The sequence below is a fragment of the Pristiophorus japonicus genome, chromosome 15 (genome assembly GCF_044704955.1).
Source record: "Pristiophorus japonicus isolate sPriJap1 chromosome 15, sPriJap1.hap1, whole genome shotgun sequence".
Classification (NCBI taxonomy): Eukaryota; Metazoa; Chordata; class Chondrichthyes; family Pristiophoridae; genus Pristiophorus; species Pristiophorus japonicus.
The window spans coordinates 66,171,005-66,187,922 of record NC_091991.1 but is presented as its reverse complement, the minus strand read 5'-3'; the positions used below and the strand labels follow the sequence as shown (position 1 = coordinate 66,187,922).

Here is a 16,918-nt window from a genome sequence, read left to right as displayed (position 1 = left end):
CTTATAATGGGGACCAGCTAACATTGTGGAGTAAATCAGTAGGGGATTTGGAATCGGATCTGTGGGTGTTGGGAGTGTTATGTAGGTTCAAGGGTGCTTTCAATACAACTTGCATTTATATAGCGCCTTTAATGTACAAAAAGTCCAGAGGTGTAATATTTTTAAAATGGATGCCGAGCCAAAGGAAATATTAGGAGGATAAAAAAGATGGTTTTAAGAATATAGTCTTAAAGGCGGAAAGAGAGGTCGAAAGTCGGAGGGGATTAAGTGGTGAGGCCATGAGAGGATTCAAACACGAGGATAATCATAGAATCATAAAAACTTACAGCACACAAGTAGGCTATTTGGCCTGTTGTGACTATGCTGGCTCTTTGAAAGAGCAGTTGTGCTTAGTCCCACACCTCTGCTTTTTGTCCGTAACCTTGTAAGTTCCTCCTCTTAAGTACCTGTCCAATTCCCTTTTAAAATTATTTATGGCATCAGCTTCCATCATCTTTTCAGGAAGAGCGTTCCAGATCTCAACAACTCTCGGAGCGTAAACATTTCTCTGCATCTCTTTCCAATTATCTTTTGCTGATGATTTTGAATCTATGACATTTCCCCTATTTACTCTATCAAAACCTCTCATCAGCTTGAAAACCTCGCTATGCTCACCTCTTGACCATTTCTGTTCCAAGGAGAACAGTCCTAACTCTTCCAACCTATCCTCATAACTGAAGACCCGCATCCCTGGTAACATCCTGGTAAATCTCATCTGTACCCTTTCTAATAGGAATTTTTAAATTTGGTATTGGGGGACTGGGTGGGTGCCAATGTAGGTCAACATGGACAGAGGTGATAGGCGAGCAGGATAGGATAAGGGCAGCAGAATTATAAAATGACCTGAAGAAGGAAAACGGTTAACACTATTAGAGAGAATATGGGGAAGCTGAATTGTCAGGAGCTTCACACATGTGGCCATTCTTTGTGTGAGCCTGCACTGTGTGTGTGAATGTGAGTGAGTGTGCACTGTGTGTGTGTATGTGTGCCTGCACTGTGTGTGCATGTATGCGAGAGAGCACTGCACTGTGTGTGTATATATGTGTGTGTGTGTGTGTGTGTGTATGTGTATATGTGTGAGAGAGAGAGAGAGAGAGAGAGAGAGAGCCTGCACTGCATGTGTGAGAGCCTATACATCAGCAAGCTATTCAACCATGCAGAACATCACAGATAAGCCTGATCCTATCCTTAACCTGACATGCACACAGAAGCACTTCCAACAGGGAATGTTGGATTGCAATTGGAAGCAGAAACCATGCTCGATTTTCCCTCCTAAAATAGGAGGACTAACGAATTTGAAACTCGAGCTGAGATCAGCTAACTGCACAGAATGATCCTGAGATCTTCCAGGTCTGTACAGCTGAGACACTTACTTCCTGAACCAGCTAATGTTAAAGTTCTATTTTGTTTACAAAAAAGTGTTACTTTATCTGTGTAAGCACAATCTTTCAACAAAAAAAAAGCTGGGATCTGTACCTTTTCCTGGCACCTGGGGCAGACCCACACCCCCTTGGGAATGGTCTTCAGGGGAGGCTCCAAGCATTCCAGATGATAGACACGAGAGCAAGTGTCACACAGAAGTAGCTGACCACTACGTTTGCACACTGTACAGTAATCCTCATGGATATCATCCTGTAACATCAAGGAAAGACAAATGACCAGATTAATTTAAATAAATTTCAGCAAATCACAGAGTGGTTCCCCATTTATGGAGCATTATAGAACCAAACAAGATTATAGGAGGCCATTCACCTCATGTCCGTGCCAGCTCTTTGCTACAGCAATCCAAAACTAATGTGGCTAACACTGCACTTCCCAAATGTTCACCTATTTTCCTTTAAAAGACAATGGTCTCTGCTTCAATAACTACTTGTGGCAAAGCATTTCATGTTATAACAACTCTATAAATAAATTTCCCCTAACCTCTCTCCTCACTTGGTGAGGATTTTAAACGGACAACCCTTTGTCATCGACCCAGGCAAGCATTTTTTCCCTATTCACCCTAACTACATTTTGAAAACTTCTAACAACTTCTGCTCCAGTTCAAATAGTTCCAGCATCTCAACTCTCTCTTCACGAGTATAGTTTCTCATCCTGGTACTAACCTGTTGAATCTATTATGCACATATTCTATAACTTTAATGTCCTTTCTATAATGGGGAGCCTAAAACTGCGCACAGTACTATAACTGTGGTCTAGCCATTACTTTGCTCAAATTTATGAGCTATTTGTTCTTATACTTAATGACAATTTATAAACCCCAAAAGGCTATTATATGGTTTTATCCATTTGTGCTTTCAATGAACTGCGTATTTGTACCCTACCCATAAACCAAACTTCTACATTTCCTCTTCCACCATATGCCTGGATTTTTGACACAAATCTCCTGTGAGATACCTTATCAAACACTTTCTGAAAATCTATATACACTACATTTACTGCAATCCCTTTTTCTATATACTCAATCACTTCTTTACAAAAAACGTACATACATTAAACTAATCTTGCCTTGAACAAAGCCATGCTGGTTGTCTTCAATAACAGGGTCTCTCTAAATGCTCACTAATTTGCCCACAACTGATGTTAGATTACTTGGTCTATCATTATCCATTTTAACTGCCTCTCCCTTCTTGAATAGAGGTTTTAGATCGAGTACCCTCCAGTCCCTTGACACAATTTGCATGTCTAAGGAGTCCCCTTTCTGACTTCCTTCAACAGCTTAGAGCACATACCATCAGGACCTGGAGACTATCCATTTAGCCCTGCTAATATTTTTTAGAATCAATTTATTTTCTGTGGTTATCTCTAACAGTTATATGGCATACATCATGGGTTTTTGATTTAATCGCTGCCACCTTAGTAATGCTGTATGTTAAGAATACAACAATTGTCCAGTGAGGCAGAACATCTCGAAAAAAAATGAAATGGTCCAATCAAGGTATCAAACCAATTGTAGAATGGTTGATGTGTAAAGCCACATAGTTTTATTATAGGTTGTGTATTGGAGGCACGAGTAACTAATTTAGCCTGGAAGCAGCATGGCCCTTTAAGCTGTTGCAGATATCTAAATCACCCTGTAGCAGCTACCTGCTACTCCCTGACCCTTTTGTTCCCCAGGGGCAAGCTTCCAAGTAGCTGACGTGTATATGCTTCTGAAAGTTGAAAAATAAAACGGGGAAGGTGGCTTAACCGTGGCCAACAAGGGAAATTAAGGCTAGTTTAAATCCAAGGAAGAGGCACATAAATTGGCCAGAAAAAGCAGCAAACCTGAGGACTGGGAGAAATTTAGAATTCAGCAGAGGAGGACAAAGGATTTAATTAGGAGATGGAAAATAGAGTATGAGAGGAAGCTTGCTGGGAACATAAAAACTGACTGCAAAAGCTTCTATAGAAATGTGAAGAGAAAAAGATTAGTGAAGACAAACGCAAGTCCCTTGCAATCAGAATCAGGTGAATTTATAATGGGGAACAAAGAAATGGCAGAACAATTGAACAAATACTTTGGTTCTGTCTTCACGAAGGAAGACACAAATAACCTTCTGGAAATACTAGGGGACTGAGAGTCTAGCGAGAAGGAGGAACTGAAGGAAATCCTTATTAGTCAGGTAATTGTGTTAGGGAAATTGATGGGATTGAAGGCTGATAAATCCCCAGGGCCTGATAGTCTGCATCCCAGAGTACTTAAGGAAGTGGCCCTAGAAATAGTAGATGCATTGGTGATCATTTTCCAACAGTCTATCGACTCTGGATCAGTTCCTATGGACTGGAGGGTAGCTAATGTAACACCACTTTTTAAAAAAGCAGAGAGAAATCGGGGAATTATAGACCAGTTAGCCTGACATCAGTAATGGGGAAAATGTTGGAATCAATTATTAAAGATGAAATAGCAGCGCATTTGGAAAGAAGTGACAGGATCCGTCCAAGTCAGCATGGATTTGTGAAAGGAAAATCATTCTTGATAAATCATCTAGAATTTTTTTGAGGATGGAACTAGTAGAGTGGACAAGGGAGAACCAGTGGATGTGGTGTATTTGGACTTTCAAAAGGCTTTTGACAAGGTCCCACACAAGAGATTGGTTGGTGTAAAATTAAAGCACATGGTATTGGGGGTAATGTATTGACGTGGATAGAGAAGTGGTTGGCAGATAGGAAGCAGAGAGTCGGGATAAACGGGTCCTTTTCAGAATGGCAGGCAGTGACTAGTGGGGTGCCGCAGGGCTCAGTGCTGGGACCCCAGCTATTTACAATATACATCAATGATTTAGATGAAGGAATTTAGTGTAATATCTCCAAGTTTGCAGATGACACTAAGCTGGGTGGCGGTGTGAGCTGTGAGGAGGATGCTAAGAGTTGCAGGGTGACTTGGCCAAGTTAGGTGAGTGGGCAAATGCATAGCAGATGCAGTATAATGTGGATAAATCTGAGGTTATCCACTTTGGTGGCAAAAACATGAAGGCAGAATATTATTTGAATGGCGGCAGATTAGGAAAAGGGGAGGTGCAACGAGACCTGGGTGCCATAGTACATCAGTTATTGAAAGCTGGCATCCAGGTACAGAAGGCGGTGAAGGCGGCAAATGGCATGTTGGCCTGCATAGCTAGGGGATTGGAGTATAGGAGCAGGGAGGTCTTACTGCAGTTGTACAGGGCCTTGGTGAGGCCTCACCTGGAATATTGTGTTCAGTTTTGGTCTCCTAATCTGAGGAAGGACGTTCTTGCTATTGAGGGAGTGCAGCAAAGGTTCACCAGACTGATTCCCGGGATGGCTGGACTGACATATGAGGAGAGACTGGATCGACTGGGCCTGTATTCATTGGAGTTTATAAGAATGAAAAATGAGAGGGGATCTCATAGAAACATAAAATTCTGATGGGACTGGACAGATTAGATGCAAGAAGAATGTTCCCGATGTTGGGAAAGTCCAGAACCAAGGGTCACAGTCTAAGGATAAAGGGTAAGCCATTTAGGACCGAGATGAGGAGAAACCTCTTCACTCAGAGAATTGTTAACCTGTGGAATTCTCTATCGCAGAGAGTTGTTGATGCCAGTTCGTTGGATATATTCAAGAGGGAGTTGGATATGGCCCTGATGGCTAAAGGGATCAAGGGGTATGGAGAGAAAGCAGGAAAGGGGTACTGAGCTGAATGTTCAGCCATGATCTTATTGAATGGTGGTGCAGGCTCGAAGGGCCAAAAGGCCTACTCCTGCACCTATTTTCTATGTTTCTATGTTTATATGAGTCAGTGAGTCAGAGACAATTATGGAAGGCATCGCAGCCAAACCCAATTCCTCTCATTCGATTCACCCATAACCATTTACCAGTAGGGAGTTACTGAATAGTAATTAGGAGTGGGAACCCTGGTTGATTTTCTTCACCTGCCCTCCCTAGCTTGGGTCAATTGTAATGCGCCTAATGAAGCACCAGATTAACAAAGTATAGGCAAAATACTGCAGACACTGGAAATCTGAAATATATTCAGAAAATGCTGGAAATACTCAGATCAGGCGGCATCTGTGGAGAGAGAAACAGAGTTAACGTTTCAGGTCGATGACCTGTCGTCAGAATTGGAAAATGTTACAGATGTAACATTAAGATTTTAAATAAGTACAGAGGCGGGGAAAGGGGAAGGGAGGAAAGAAGTAGGGCTGAAACAAAGAATGTTCCACGTATCCCACAAAAAGGCAGGACCCATACGAGCTCCCATAACGACACCTAAAGGAAGTGAGAAGAATCAAAGTAAGAACAAGTTCAGCCAGGCGGAGGAGGATGGGGACTGTTTGGTACTCTATTCCAGATAGAAATGGAGGGCCCAAAGATGTCCTGGTGGGGGATGGACGGCCATAATGAAAATGAGGCAGTTAGGGCTATTCTTTGCTCTAGTCTGACTCAGGTCCGTCCCCTCCCTCATCTTTTTCCCCCCGGTACAGTGATGACTGTATCGATACCACTTCCTGCTTTTGCTCCGAACTGGAAAATGTAATAAACTTTGCTTCAAATTTCCACCCCTCCCTCCATCTCAGACTCTTCCCTTCCCTTTTCTGACTTCTCTATCTCCATTTCTGGGATAGGTTGTCAACCAATGTCTACTGACTCGCACAGCAACTGTGATTACACTTCTTCCCACCCTGCTTCCTGTAAGGACTCTTTTCTATTCTCCCAGTTTCTCCGATTTAGTCGCATCTGTTCGGTCGATGCCACCTTCCACACCAGTGCTTCTGATATGGCTTCCTTTCTCCTCAACCAAGGATTCCCCTCCACCATGGTTGATAGACACAGGCGAGGGCACTATCCCATTTCCTACATTTCCACCTTCACCCCTTCCCCTCCCTCCCAGAAACACAATAGGGATCCCCAAGTCCTCAGCTTCCACCCCAAACACTCCTTCCAGACGAAACAGTGATTTGCTTGTATTTCTTTCAAGTTAACATACTGTATTCGTTGCTCACGATGCCGTCTCCTCTACATTGGATACACCAAACGCAGATTTGGGTGACTGCTTTGTTGAACACTTCCATTCAGTTCGCAAGCTTGCTAATTTAACTCTCTGTCCCACTCCCACTCTAAGACCTTGGGTTCCTGCACACACCAATAAAGCTCAACGGAAGCTCGAGGAACTACACCTCATTTTTCGATTAGGCACTTTACAACCTTCCAAGTGCAACATTGAGTTCAATAATTTCAGATCATAATCACTGTTCCCATTTTTTCAGACAAAGGGTGCTGGTAATGATTCTGTTGTTGCCATTTTCAGCTCCTCTAGACCCAACTTGTGTTTCTTTACTTGTCCTATTACCACGTCCTTTTGCCTTGTACCATCATCCCTTTTATCATTTAATCCTGCCTCTTGCCTCCCACCCGATCAGATGCTGCCTGACCTGCTGAATGTTGCCAGCATTTTGTGTTTATTTTAACAAGACATAGACTGGGGACCAAAAGCTGGAATCTATTGGTCTGTATGATTCAGTTACATCGGCCTGGAAATTCCTTGGCGTTGCTCCCACTCCGCTGGGGTTACTTCAACAGAACTGTGGCGGAAACTCAGTTTATGTGCCTCCGCTGAATGTTCCGGCCATAATGTCTTTATCAACTAAGCCACTGGAGAACGTCACTCAATCAAAATAATAGCCAGGATTAGTAGTCATATAGTAACTTGTCACATTTAGTAATTTTAACAGCAAGTCCTATTATACCGCACTAGTTAGTTTTTCTTTAAAAAAAAGTAATGACAAAGATATTTTTATTTTATGTATAAATATAAATTTCCCAGCATATCAGAATTAATACATTTTGTTTGCTGCAGACAGTAGTATATGCTTGGAAAGTACATTATGAATACTTACAATTATTCAAAGAATAAACTGTTACATTATTTTAAAAGCAGGCATTTGTTAAAAAGTAGTTTGGAGAAATCAAAGCTTGGAAAAGAAAGCTTTTTTTAGTGCTGTACATAGATACCGTCAATCACAACAATGCAGACACAATCCCCAGAATAAAGAGGCCACAAACAAGAAGAGACAGCTTGTCATTTATATCCTGAGATTAATCCTTGTTGGAGCTCAATAAATACTGCCAATTATAACCAACTATTGCAAGATTTACATGTCTTAACCAGTGTCCATGACGTTCTGCTTTTTGCAAAAATTATGGCTTTCTAACAACCTTTACTGTTTCACTCAATGTAGCTGCAACCTCTCTAGAACACTGCCCTAATTAATGGTACATCTGATAAATGTGACATTTTCAAAGCAACAATAATTTTTTTAATGGATAAATCACACTCATGCTCAAATATAATGATAAAACTCGTACTGTACTTTGCATGTTTGGCATTAATAAAATTCTCATACAATTCTGAATGCCAAGAGATTCACATAGAAAAAGCCATAGAATGGAGGAGACATACCTTCCAACAAAGATCCTCATTGGCTTGCGTGTGAAGGAGAGAGGCAGAAACAGGTTAGTAAGAGCTAGTTTATAGAACAGCCTGGATTGTAACATGGATCTAGAGGTAGTGGTTGGAACTACCTGGATGACTCAAATCGTATCATACTACGAGGACACTGAAAATTTGACACCATATACAGTTGCTTTCAATGGGTTGGTGGTAGGGGGGTGAAATGATTTTTTTTTGGTGGAAGGAGCCTTTAGGAATCCAGCTCGATTGACGAGTGGTTCTTCCACAGATGCACCAGTTTCAAAGTCAATGAAAATTCCCTAATTCCCTGGTTTAAATGTTATCTTCTGCTAAGATCCTAAATAATCTGATTTACATTTCAAAATATCTAGGTCGGAAACGAGATTAATTGTATTGATTCCCAGTACTTACAGCAAAAGTTGTTCACCTAATAACTTCTCAGCCCCTCTATTTATAAATATTGCTTTGTGATGCCAAACAGTTTAAAAGAGAATTGGGGTCGTAAAACATATTTGTGGTTGCAATTACCCATAAACGTTCTGACCATTATTCCAGTTGCCAAGGAAGGATTGGATGGAATTTAGGTATTTCATAACAAGCAGAAAGGTAAAATTGGAAGGAATGTCACTCATGCCATTTATGTACCTTCTGTACAGAGTAGCAGAGGCCTGTTAATGGTATGTACTATTATTAGACAGAAACAGATAATAGATACAATCCAAAATTAAAATGAATGGAGTAAGCCAGATGTTGAGTGACAGCTGCCACTGAACAGCAAGGGGGTTGGATGGGCAAAAATAAACACATACTTTGGAAACTCCACTCAACACCCACACTGCAGGACAAATATAGGAACACAAACTTCAATACAATATAGTGTACATCAGGGCAACCTGCAACACATTCCCTCTTTCCAAGAAGGGACAGATGCATCCAATGACCTACATTGGACCACAATTCCCATATCCAAACTTTGGCTGCAGTTGGGATGTGTTACTGAATAGTATTTAAAAGTATGATGTAGCTGAACACCAAAATATGTTCCCCTATCTCTTTATTCTCTTTTCCTTCAACAACCTATCTAACTTAGGAGAAAGTGGTTTCAAGCACTGTCTCAGAAGGCATCAGCGACTGTTCACAAATAATGGATACTGACGTTGCAAGGTTTCATATCAATGGTCAGGCAGTTTTAACCCCATCATTAAAATGAGTAGACTTTGGGGCCAAAATTGCATATCGCCCCATTTGGAGACCGTAACCATGGCAAGGTGGGGTTTGCCAAGGAGGAGGTCCCGCCCCGCGACCTAAATTTGGTTTACTGCCCCCGAGAGGAAGTAGAGCGCAATGTTGGGTGCTCCACTTTCTCTTGGGGACGGATCAGGGGCGCTAACCTCGGGAATGTCGGAGCACTACGCAGCCTCTCCGCGTAGCGCTCCGACATTCCGATCACAGGACTTTCCTGTTCGGTTAAAGGGGAGGGCACGCTGTGAGTTCTGCAGTGGTGGTTTTGAGGGGCCTCCCCTACGCCACCAGGGATGCGGAGTGCTGTGGCCGCAGCCCGGCACAGAAGCGGAGTGCCAGGCGGTACGGACCCTACAAAAAATATCATGGAAGGCCAGACCGTTAAGTCGGGTGATAATCACAATGGCGCACCTCCCCTCTAAGTTTCGCCCCAGGAGTCGAGTGCGGCCCGGTTTGCGACCTGTGAGGCTGGCGCTGACATTGCCCGAAGCAACTTCATGGGGCACTGTCCAATTTCCGGTTCAGGGCGATGACGTCATCGCCGGAGGCGCAGTGGCCTGGACTGCTACCGGCGGGAGCGAGGTGCTACTGGTTATGCGCCTCCGCTAATTCGGGCGCAATTTCGCAGGAGCCAGTAGCACCCCCACAGCCGAGAAATCTTTTGCACCCCATTAGCACTCCACCAAAGGCGCCAGCAGTCGCAAACCATGCAAATTTCTCCCCCTTAATGCCTGTTCTCCTCCCTGCTGTTTAGCAATGAAAGCAGTTATTTTGTGGAACACTATGTTCCCACGTACCTTCCAATGCAAAGCAGCAGGATTAACGATCTGTTAAAATGAACAGTCAGTTCTCTCTCCTGTTGCTCACTTCATATTTAAATAGGCAAAAACATTATGGAGTGAAATTCCCCCGCTGTGAGCCTCCTGTTAACGCCTCTGGGAGCGCAAAACTATTTTCGCCAGCTGGCGGGGCGGGGGGGGCGGGGGAGGAAAGAGAGCACTACCAGTCAGTTAGCGGAGGTGCGGATACAGTAGCACCCCGCGCACTGGTAGTGCCCCAGGCCACTGCACCTCTGGTGATGGCATCATCGCCATGCGCAGCAATCCCTTTTTGCCCCACAGCGGAAATTGGGTAGTGCTCCTCGAGGCCACCAAGGGCATTAGGTCGCGGACCAGCCGCACACCTATCGCGGGGCGAAACGTAAATGGGAGGTGCGCAGCACCATGTATCGCCATTTAAAAAAAATGTTTTTAAACCCACTTACTGATTGGGCCGTCGCAGGGTACAGCATGGCACTCCGTTTCGGTGCCGGGCTGCGGCCACGGCACTCACATCCCTGGGGGCTCAGTGGAGGTCATTAAAGGGCCTGCAGAGCTCGCAGCATCCCTCTCCTTTAACGGAAGGAGAGTGGCGTTGAAACATGTCAGCGCTATGCGGAGAGACCACGTAGCGCTCTGACGCTCACCTGCCCGACGCTCGCCCGCCCCGAGAGGAAGTAGAGTGCGCGGTAACCCCAATTTCGCTTCCAGGGAGGGACTTTTGTGCCAGGTGCAGAATGTCCGGCCTCATAAAGGTTACCACCCCCACCCAGGAGAGGGTTCTAGGGGAGTGCGATTTGTTCAAAAGGGACTATTAAGTACAACAACAACTTGCATTTATATAGTGCCTTTAACGTGGAAAAACATCCGAAGGCGCTTCAGAGGACTGTAATAAAACAAAATTTGACACTGAGCCACATAAGGAGATATTAGGGCAGAAGACCAAAAGTTTGGTCGAAGAGGTATATTTCAAGGAGAGCCTTAAAGGAAGAGAGATAGAGACAGAGAGGTTTAGGGAGGGAATTCCAGAGCTTAGGGCCCCGGCAGCTGAAGGCACGGCCACCAATCTTTGAGCGCTTAAAATCAGCGATGCTCAAAGAGACCAGAATTAGAGGAGCGCAGATATATCAGAGGGTTATGGGATTGGAGGAGATTAGAGAGAAAGGGAGAGGCAAGGCCATGGAGGGATTTGAAAACAAAGATGAGAATTTTAAAATTGAGATGTTGCTTAACCGGGAGCCAAGGTAGGTCAGAGAACACAGGGATGATGGGTGAATGGGACTTAGTGTGAGTTAGGACACGGGCAGCAGAGTTTTGGATGACCTCAAGTTTACGGAGCGTAGAAGGTGGGAGGTCAGCCAGGAGTGCATTGGAATAGTCAAGTCTAGAGGTAACAATGGCACAGATGAGGGTTTCAGCAGCAGAGGAGCTGAGGCAGGGGTGGGGTCGTGCGATGTTCCGGAGATGGAAATAGGCGGTCTTGGTTCGATCCCGAAATGAGCTTCCAGCACTAAGGTTGCGAACTGTCTGGTTCAGCCTCAGACAGAAGCTAGGGCGAGGGATGGAGTCAGTGGTTAGGGAACGGAGTTTGTGGCAGGGACTGAAGACAATGGCTTCGGTCTTCCCAATATTTAGTTGTACTAGTAACCATCGTACTGAAATAGCAAATTATATAAAGCTCAATTTCAAATCCTACTGTGGCAAGTTGTGAAATTGAATTTAAAATCTGGTCATTTACAGGCTGGCACCAGAAAATAACCATGAAAGCTACGGATCGTCTTAAAACCCAACTCGTTCACTAACGTCCTTCAGGGAAGGGAACCTGCCCCCCTTACCTGTTCTGGTCTACATGTAATTCCAGCCTCACACAATGTAGTTGATCGTAATGTCCTTAGATCAACAAGACTTGGGCAATAAATACTGCCTTGCTGGTGTCACCCAAATCCCAAGCACGTATAAATAAAGCCCCCCAAGATCGAGCAATGTTTAAAAAAAATGCAGTTATGAAAATATTTATATTTTCTAAAAAATAACATTACATTTCTTAACTATGGAAACATGCTATGTCAGGTCGTCTTGATGCTCTGATGCGGGGGGGGGGGGGGGGGGGGGGGCAGAAAGAGTGCTCAGTTTATTGCTGCAATTACAACTTCAGACCAGCCTAGAGTTGATATGAAAATGCCGAGAATAGGAGAACATGTAACTAGTAAAATGGATGCGGCACATCAATGGAAAAGTGGTCTTCCCCTAATTTCCATTTATGTGCTTTGAATCGGTTTGCTACATCAGTTTTTCTCTCTCCTCTAAGAAATATAAACTGCATAACATGCTTTTCCATTCAAACCAATAATGAACGCAGCAGCTCCTTCCAAACTGGAGCCCGACATGTCTCATTTCAGTGCGAAGTCTACAATTGCTTCTCCTCCTATAATTATTTTTTTAAAGTCTCGCATTTATATAGTATCTTTCACGACCACTAGACGTCCCAAAGCGCTTTTACAGCCAATGAAGTACATTTTGAAGTATAGTCACTGTTGTAATGTAGGAAATGCGGCAGCCAATATGTGCACAGCAAGCTCCCACAAACAGCAATGTGATAATGACCAGGTAATCTGTTTTTGTTATGTTGATTGAGGGATAAATATTGGCCAGGACACTGGGAATAACTCTCCAGCTCTTCTTCGAAATAGTGCCGTGGGATCTTTTCTGTTCACCTGAGGGGGCAGACGGGGCCTCGGTCTAACGTCTCATCTGAAAGATGGCATCTTCAATAATACAGCAATCCCTCAGTACTGCACTCGAGTGTCAGCCTAGGTTTTTGTGCTCAAGTCTCTGGGGTGGGACTTGAATCCACAACCTTCTGACGCAGAGGTGAGAATGCTACCCACTGAACCACAGCTGCCTGCAATTTACAGCAATTATATACAGCGATGCAAGTTAATAAGGCCATAAAATAGCAAGCAAAGCACTGGAGTTCATTTCTAGAGGGATAGAATTGAAAAGCAGAGAAGTTATATTAAACTTGTATAGAACTTGGTTGGACCACACTTAGAGTACTGTGCACAGTTCTGGTCTCCATACCATAAAAAGGATAGAGAGGCACTGGTGAAGGTGTAAAAAAGATTTACAAGGATGATATCAGAACTGAGAGGTTATACCTATCAGGAACGATTGAACAGGCTGGGGCTCTTTTCTCTAGAAATGAGAAGGCTGAGGGATGACCTAATGGAGGTCTTTAAAATTATGAATGTGTTGGACAGAGTACAATGTGGATAGAATGTTTCCACTTGTGGCAGAATCCAAAACTAGGGGCCATAAATGTAAGATCGTCATTAATAAATCCAATAGGGAATTCAGGAGAAACCTCTGTACCCAGAGAGTGGTTAGAATGTGGAACTCACTACCACACGGAGTAGTTGAGATGAATAGCATAGATGCTTTTAAGGGGAAGTTACATAAACCCATGTGGGAGAAATGAATAGAAGGGTATGCCGATGGGGTTAGATGAAGTAGGGGTGGGAGGAGGAAGTTCATGTGGAACACAAACACCGGCTGGGCCAAATGGCCTGTTTCTGTGCTGTACATTCTATGTAAGCGTGGATGTTCCAATCCCTCATGCTTTGTCACTAGCTTATTCACCTCAAGTTTTATTCACCCTGGATACCCTTCGTTTAAAAAAAAAAAATCTGCAAATGATTTGTTCATCAAGGTGAGGAATGTTAATGCCGTACAATACAACACTGCATTTTTGCACATTCAGTATCAGCATCAAGCACTCATTCCCAACTCAGATATATCAGTTAGATGCAGAGTAAAGCTCCATCTACTCTGCCCAACAATGGGCCTTAGGCCTACCCACAGAAGAAGATCCCTTCCATTTACTTGTACATCCTTGCTAATAATATTCTTGAACATAGTTAAAAAGATAAGCTGCATCAAAATGCAGGACCAGTTAAAACTAGGATTAGTTAGGACCGCAGCAGTCCTGTCAAGTCTCAAACATCACATAGGAAACTCTTACATTCACAGCCGTTCTCAACCTGTAAAAGCATATCATGCTACACTAATAACAAGTTTTATTTGATTATTTTAAGATGGAGTAAGCAAGATAAGTGTTACAAATTTAGCTGTTAAGATACAGTGACCACCTTCTCGCAACAAATTATTACACCATTTTTAGTAGCAGAAGAGATCTAAGTAAACATATGATATGACTCCTGTCTGAATACTTTAGAGTACCAGTAAGCTTTTACCTACAAAATTGCTGTCCAATCCCACCACTCAATAAAATATACATTTGAGATTTAGCATTCATACCTTTCCTGCAGATATAAGTTATGCTATTCATGTGTGTAATTACATACATTTGTAGATTGAAGGAATTGGATGAACTTAGAAATACATACCTCTCGTTGAAATATATAAAGAACCGTTCAGGTAGCTTGTTGCAATTCGTTTACGCTGGGGAAAATATTAACAAAAAAGCAGACTTCATTATTACAGTATTTTTTTTAAATGGCCAGAATATTTTTTTACAAGTAATAACACTTGCATTCATATGGCAAGTTGTCATCTCAAAATATTTCAAAGTGCTGTTATGTAGGCAAAGGCAACAACCATTTTATGGACAGAGCATCCCACCATTATGTGATCTTTTTTTTAAGATGATGCTGACTGATAGAAACATAGAAAATAGGTGCAGGAGTAGGCCATTCGGCCCTTCTAGCCTGCACCACCATTCAATGAGTTCATGGCTGAACATTCAACTTCAGTACCCCATTCCTGCTTTCTCGCCATACCCCTTGATCCCCCTAGTAGTAAGGACCTCATCTAACTCCTTTTTGAATATATTTAGTGAATTGGCCTCAACAACTTTCTGTGGTAGAGAATTCCACAGGTTCACCACTCTCTGGGTGAAGAAGTTCCACCGCATCTCGGTCCTAAATGGCTTACCCCTTATCCTTAGACTGTGACCTCTGGTTCTGGACTTCCCCAACATTGGGAACATTCTTCCTGCATCTAACCTGTCTAACCCCGTCAGAATTTTATATGTTTCTATGAGGTCCCCTCTCATTCTTCTGAACTCCAGTGAATACAAGCCCAGTTGATCCAGTCTTTCTTGATAGGTCAGTCCCGCCATCCCGGGAATCAGTCTGGTGAACCTTCGCTGCACTCCCTCAATAGCAAGAATGTCCTTCCTCAGGTTAGGAGACCAAAACTGTACACAATACTCCAGGTGTGGCCTCACCAATGCCCTGTACAACTGTAGCAACACCTCTCTGCCCCTGTACTCAAATCCCCTTGCTATGAAGGCCAACATGCCATTTGCTTTCTTAACCGCCTGCTGCACCTGCATGCCAACCTTCAATGACTGATGTACCATGACACCCAGGTCTCTTTGCACCTCCCCTTTTCCTAATCTGTCACCATTCAGATAATAGTCTGTCTCTCTGTTTTTACCACCAAAGTGGATAACCTCACATTTATCCACATTATACTTCATCTGCCATGCATTTGCCCACTCACCTAACCTATCCAAGTCGCTCTGCAGCCTCACAGCATCCTCCTCGCAGCTCACACTGCCACCCAACTTAGTGTCATCCGCAAATTTGGAGATACTACATTTAATCCCCTCATCTAAATCATTAATGTACAGTGGGAGGAATGCTGGCCAGACAGGGAGTATTTCCGCTCTCCTCTGAAAAGCGCCATAGGTTCTTTTAATGTCCACTGAAATAAACAGATGGAAACATAGCAAATAGGGGCAGGAGTAGACCATTCAGCCCTTCGAGCCTGCACCACCATTCAATAAGATTATGGCTGATCATTCACCTCAGTACCGCTTTCCTGCTTTCTCTCCATACCTCTTGATCCCTTTAGCCGTAAGGGCCATATCTAACTCCCTCTTGAATATGTCCAATGAGCTGGCATCAACAACTCTCTGCAGTAAGGAATTCCACAGGTTAACAACTCTCAGTAAAGAAGTTTCTCCTCGTCTCAGTCCTAAATGGCTTACCCCTAATCCTTAGACTGTGTCCCCTGGTTCTGGACTTCCCCAACATCGGGAACATTCTTCCTGCATCTAACCTGTCTAAACCCGTCAGAATTTTAAACGTTTCTATGAGGTCCCCTCTCATTCTTCTGAACTCCAGTGAATACAAGCCCAGTTGATCCAGTCCTTCTTGATATGTCAGTCCCGCCATCCCGGGAATCAGTCTGGTGAATCTTCGCTGCACTCCCTCAATAGCAAGAATGTCCTTCCTCAAGTTAGGAAACCAAAATTGTACACAATACTCCAGGTGTGGCCTCACCAAGGCCCTGTACAACTGTAGCAACACCTCCCTGCCCCTGTACTCAAATCCCCTCGCTATGAAGGCCAACATGCCATTTGCTTTCTTAACCGCCTGCTGTACCTGCATGCCAACCTTCAATGACTGATGTACCATGACACCCAGGTCTCGTTGCACCTTCCCTTTTCCTAATCTGTCACCATTCAGATAATAGTCTGTCTCTCTGTTTTTACCACCAAAGTGGATAACCTCACATTTATCCACATTATACTTCATCTGCCATGCATTTTCCCACTCACCTAACCTATCCAAGTCACTCTGCAGCCTCATAGCATCCTCCTCGCAGCTCACACTGCCACCCAACTTAGTGTCATCTGCAAATTTGGAGATACTACATTTAATCCCCTCGTCTAAATCATTAATGTACAATGTAAACAGCTGGGGCCCCAGCACAGAACCTTGCGGTACCCCACTAGTCACTGCCTGCCATTCTGAAAAGTACCCATTTACTCCTTCTCTTTGCTTCCTGTCTGACAACCAGTTCTCAATCCACATCAGCACACTACCCCCAATCCCATGTGCTTTAACTTTGCACATTAATCTCTTGTGTGGGA

General features: G+C 43.6%; 1 protein-coding gene across 1 annotated transcript in view; it reads right to left on the bottom strand.

Moving 5' to 3' along the window:
- Window positions 1-16,918, bottom strand: part of phf21b (PHD finger protein 21B) — a 214,022-nt gene that overhangs the window by 17,364 nt on the left and 179,740 nt on the right. The window contains exons 10-12 of the mRNA XM_070900554.1: window positions 14,421-14,475; window positions 7,943-7,965; window positions 1,516-1,671 (exon numbers count right to left, since the gene is read on the bottom strand). Coding sequence (XP_070756655.1) covers window positions 1,516-1,671; window positions 7,943-7,965; window positions 14,421-14,475 — 234 coding nt within the window. The remainder of the gene's footprint in view (window positions 1-1,515; window positions 1,672-7,942; window positions 7,966-14,420; window positions 14,476-16,918) is intronic.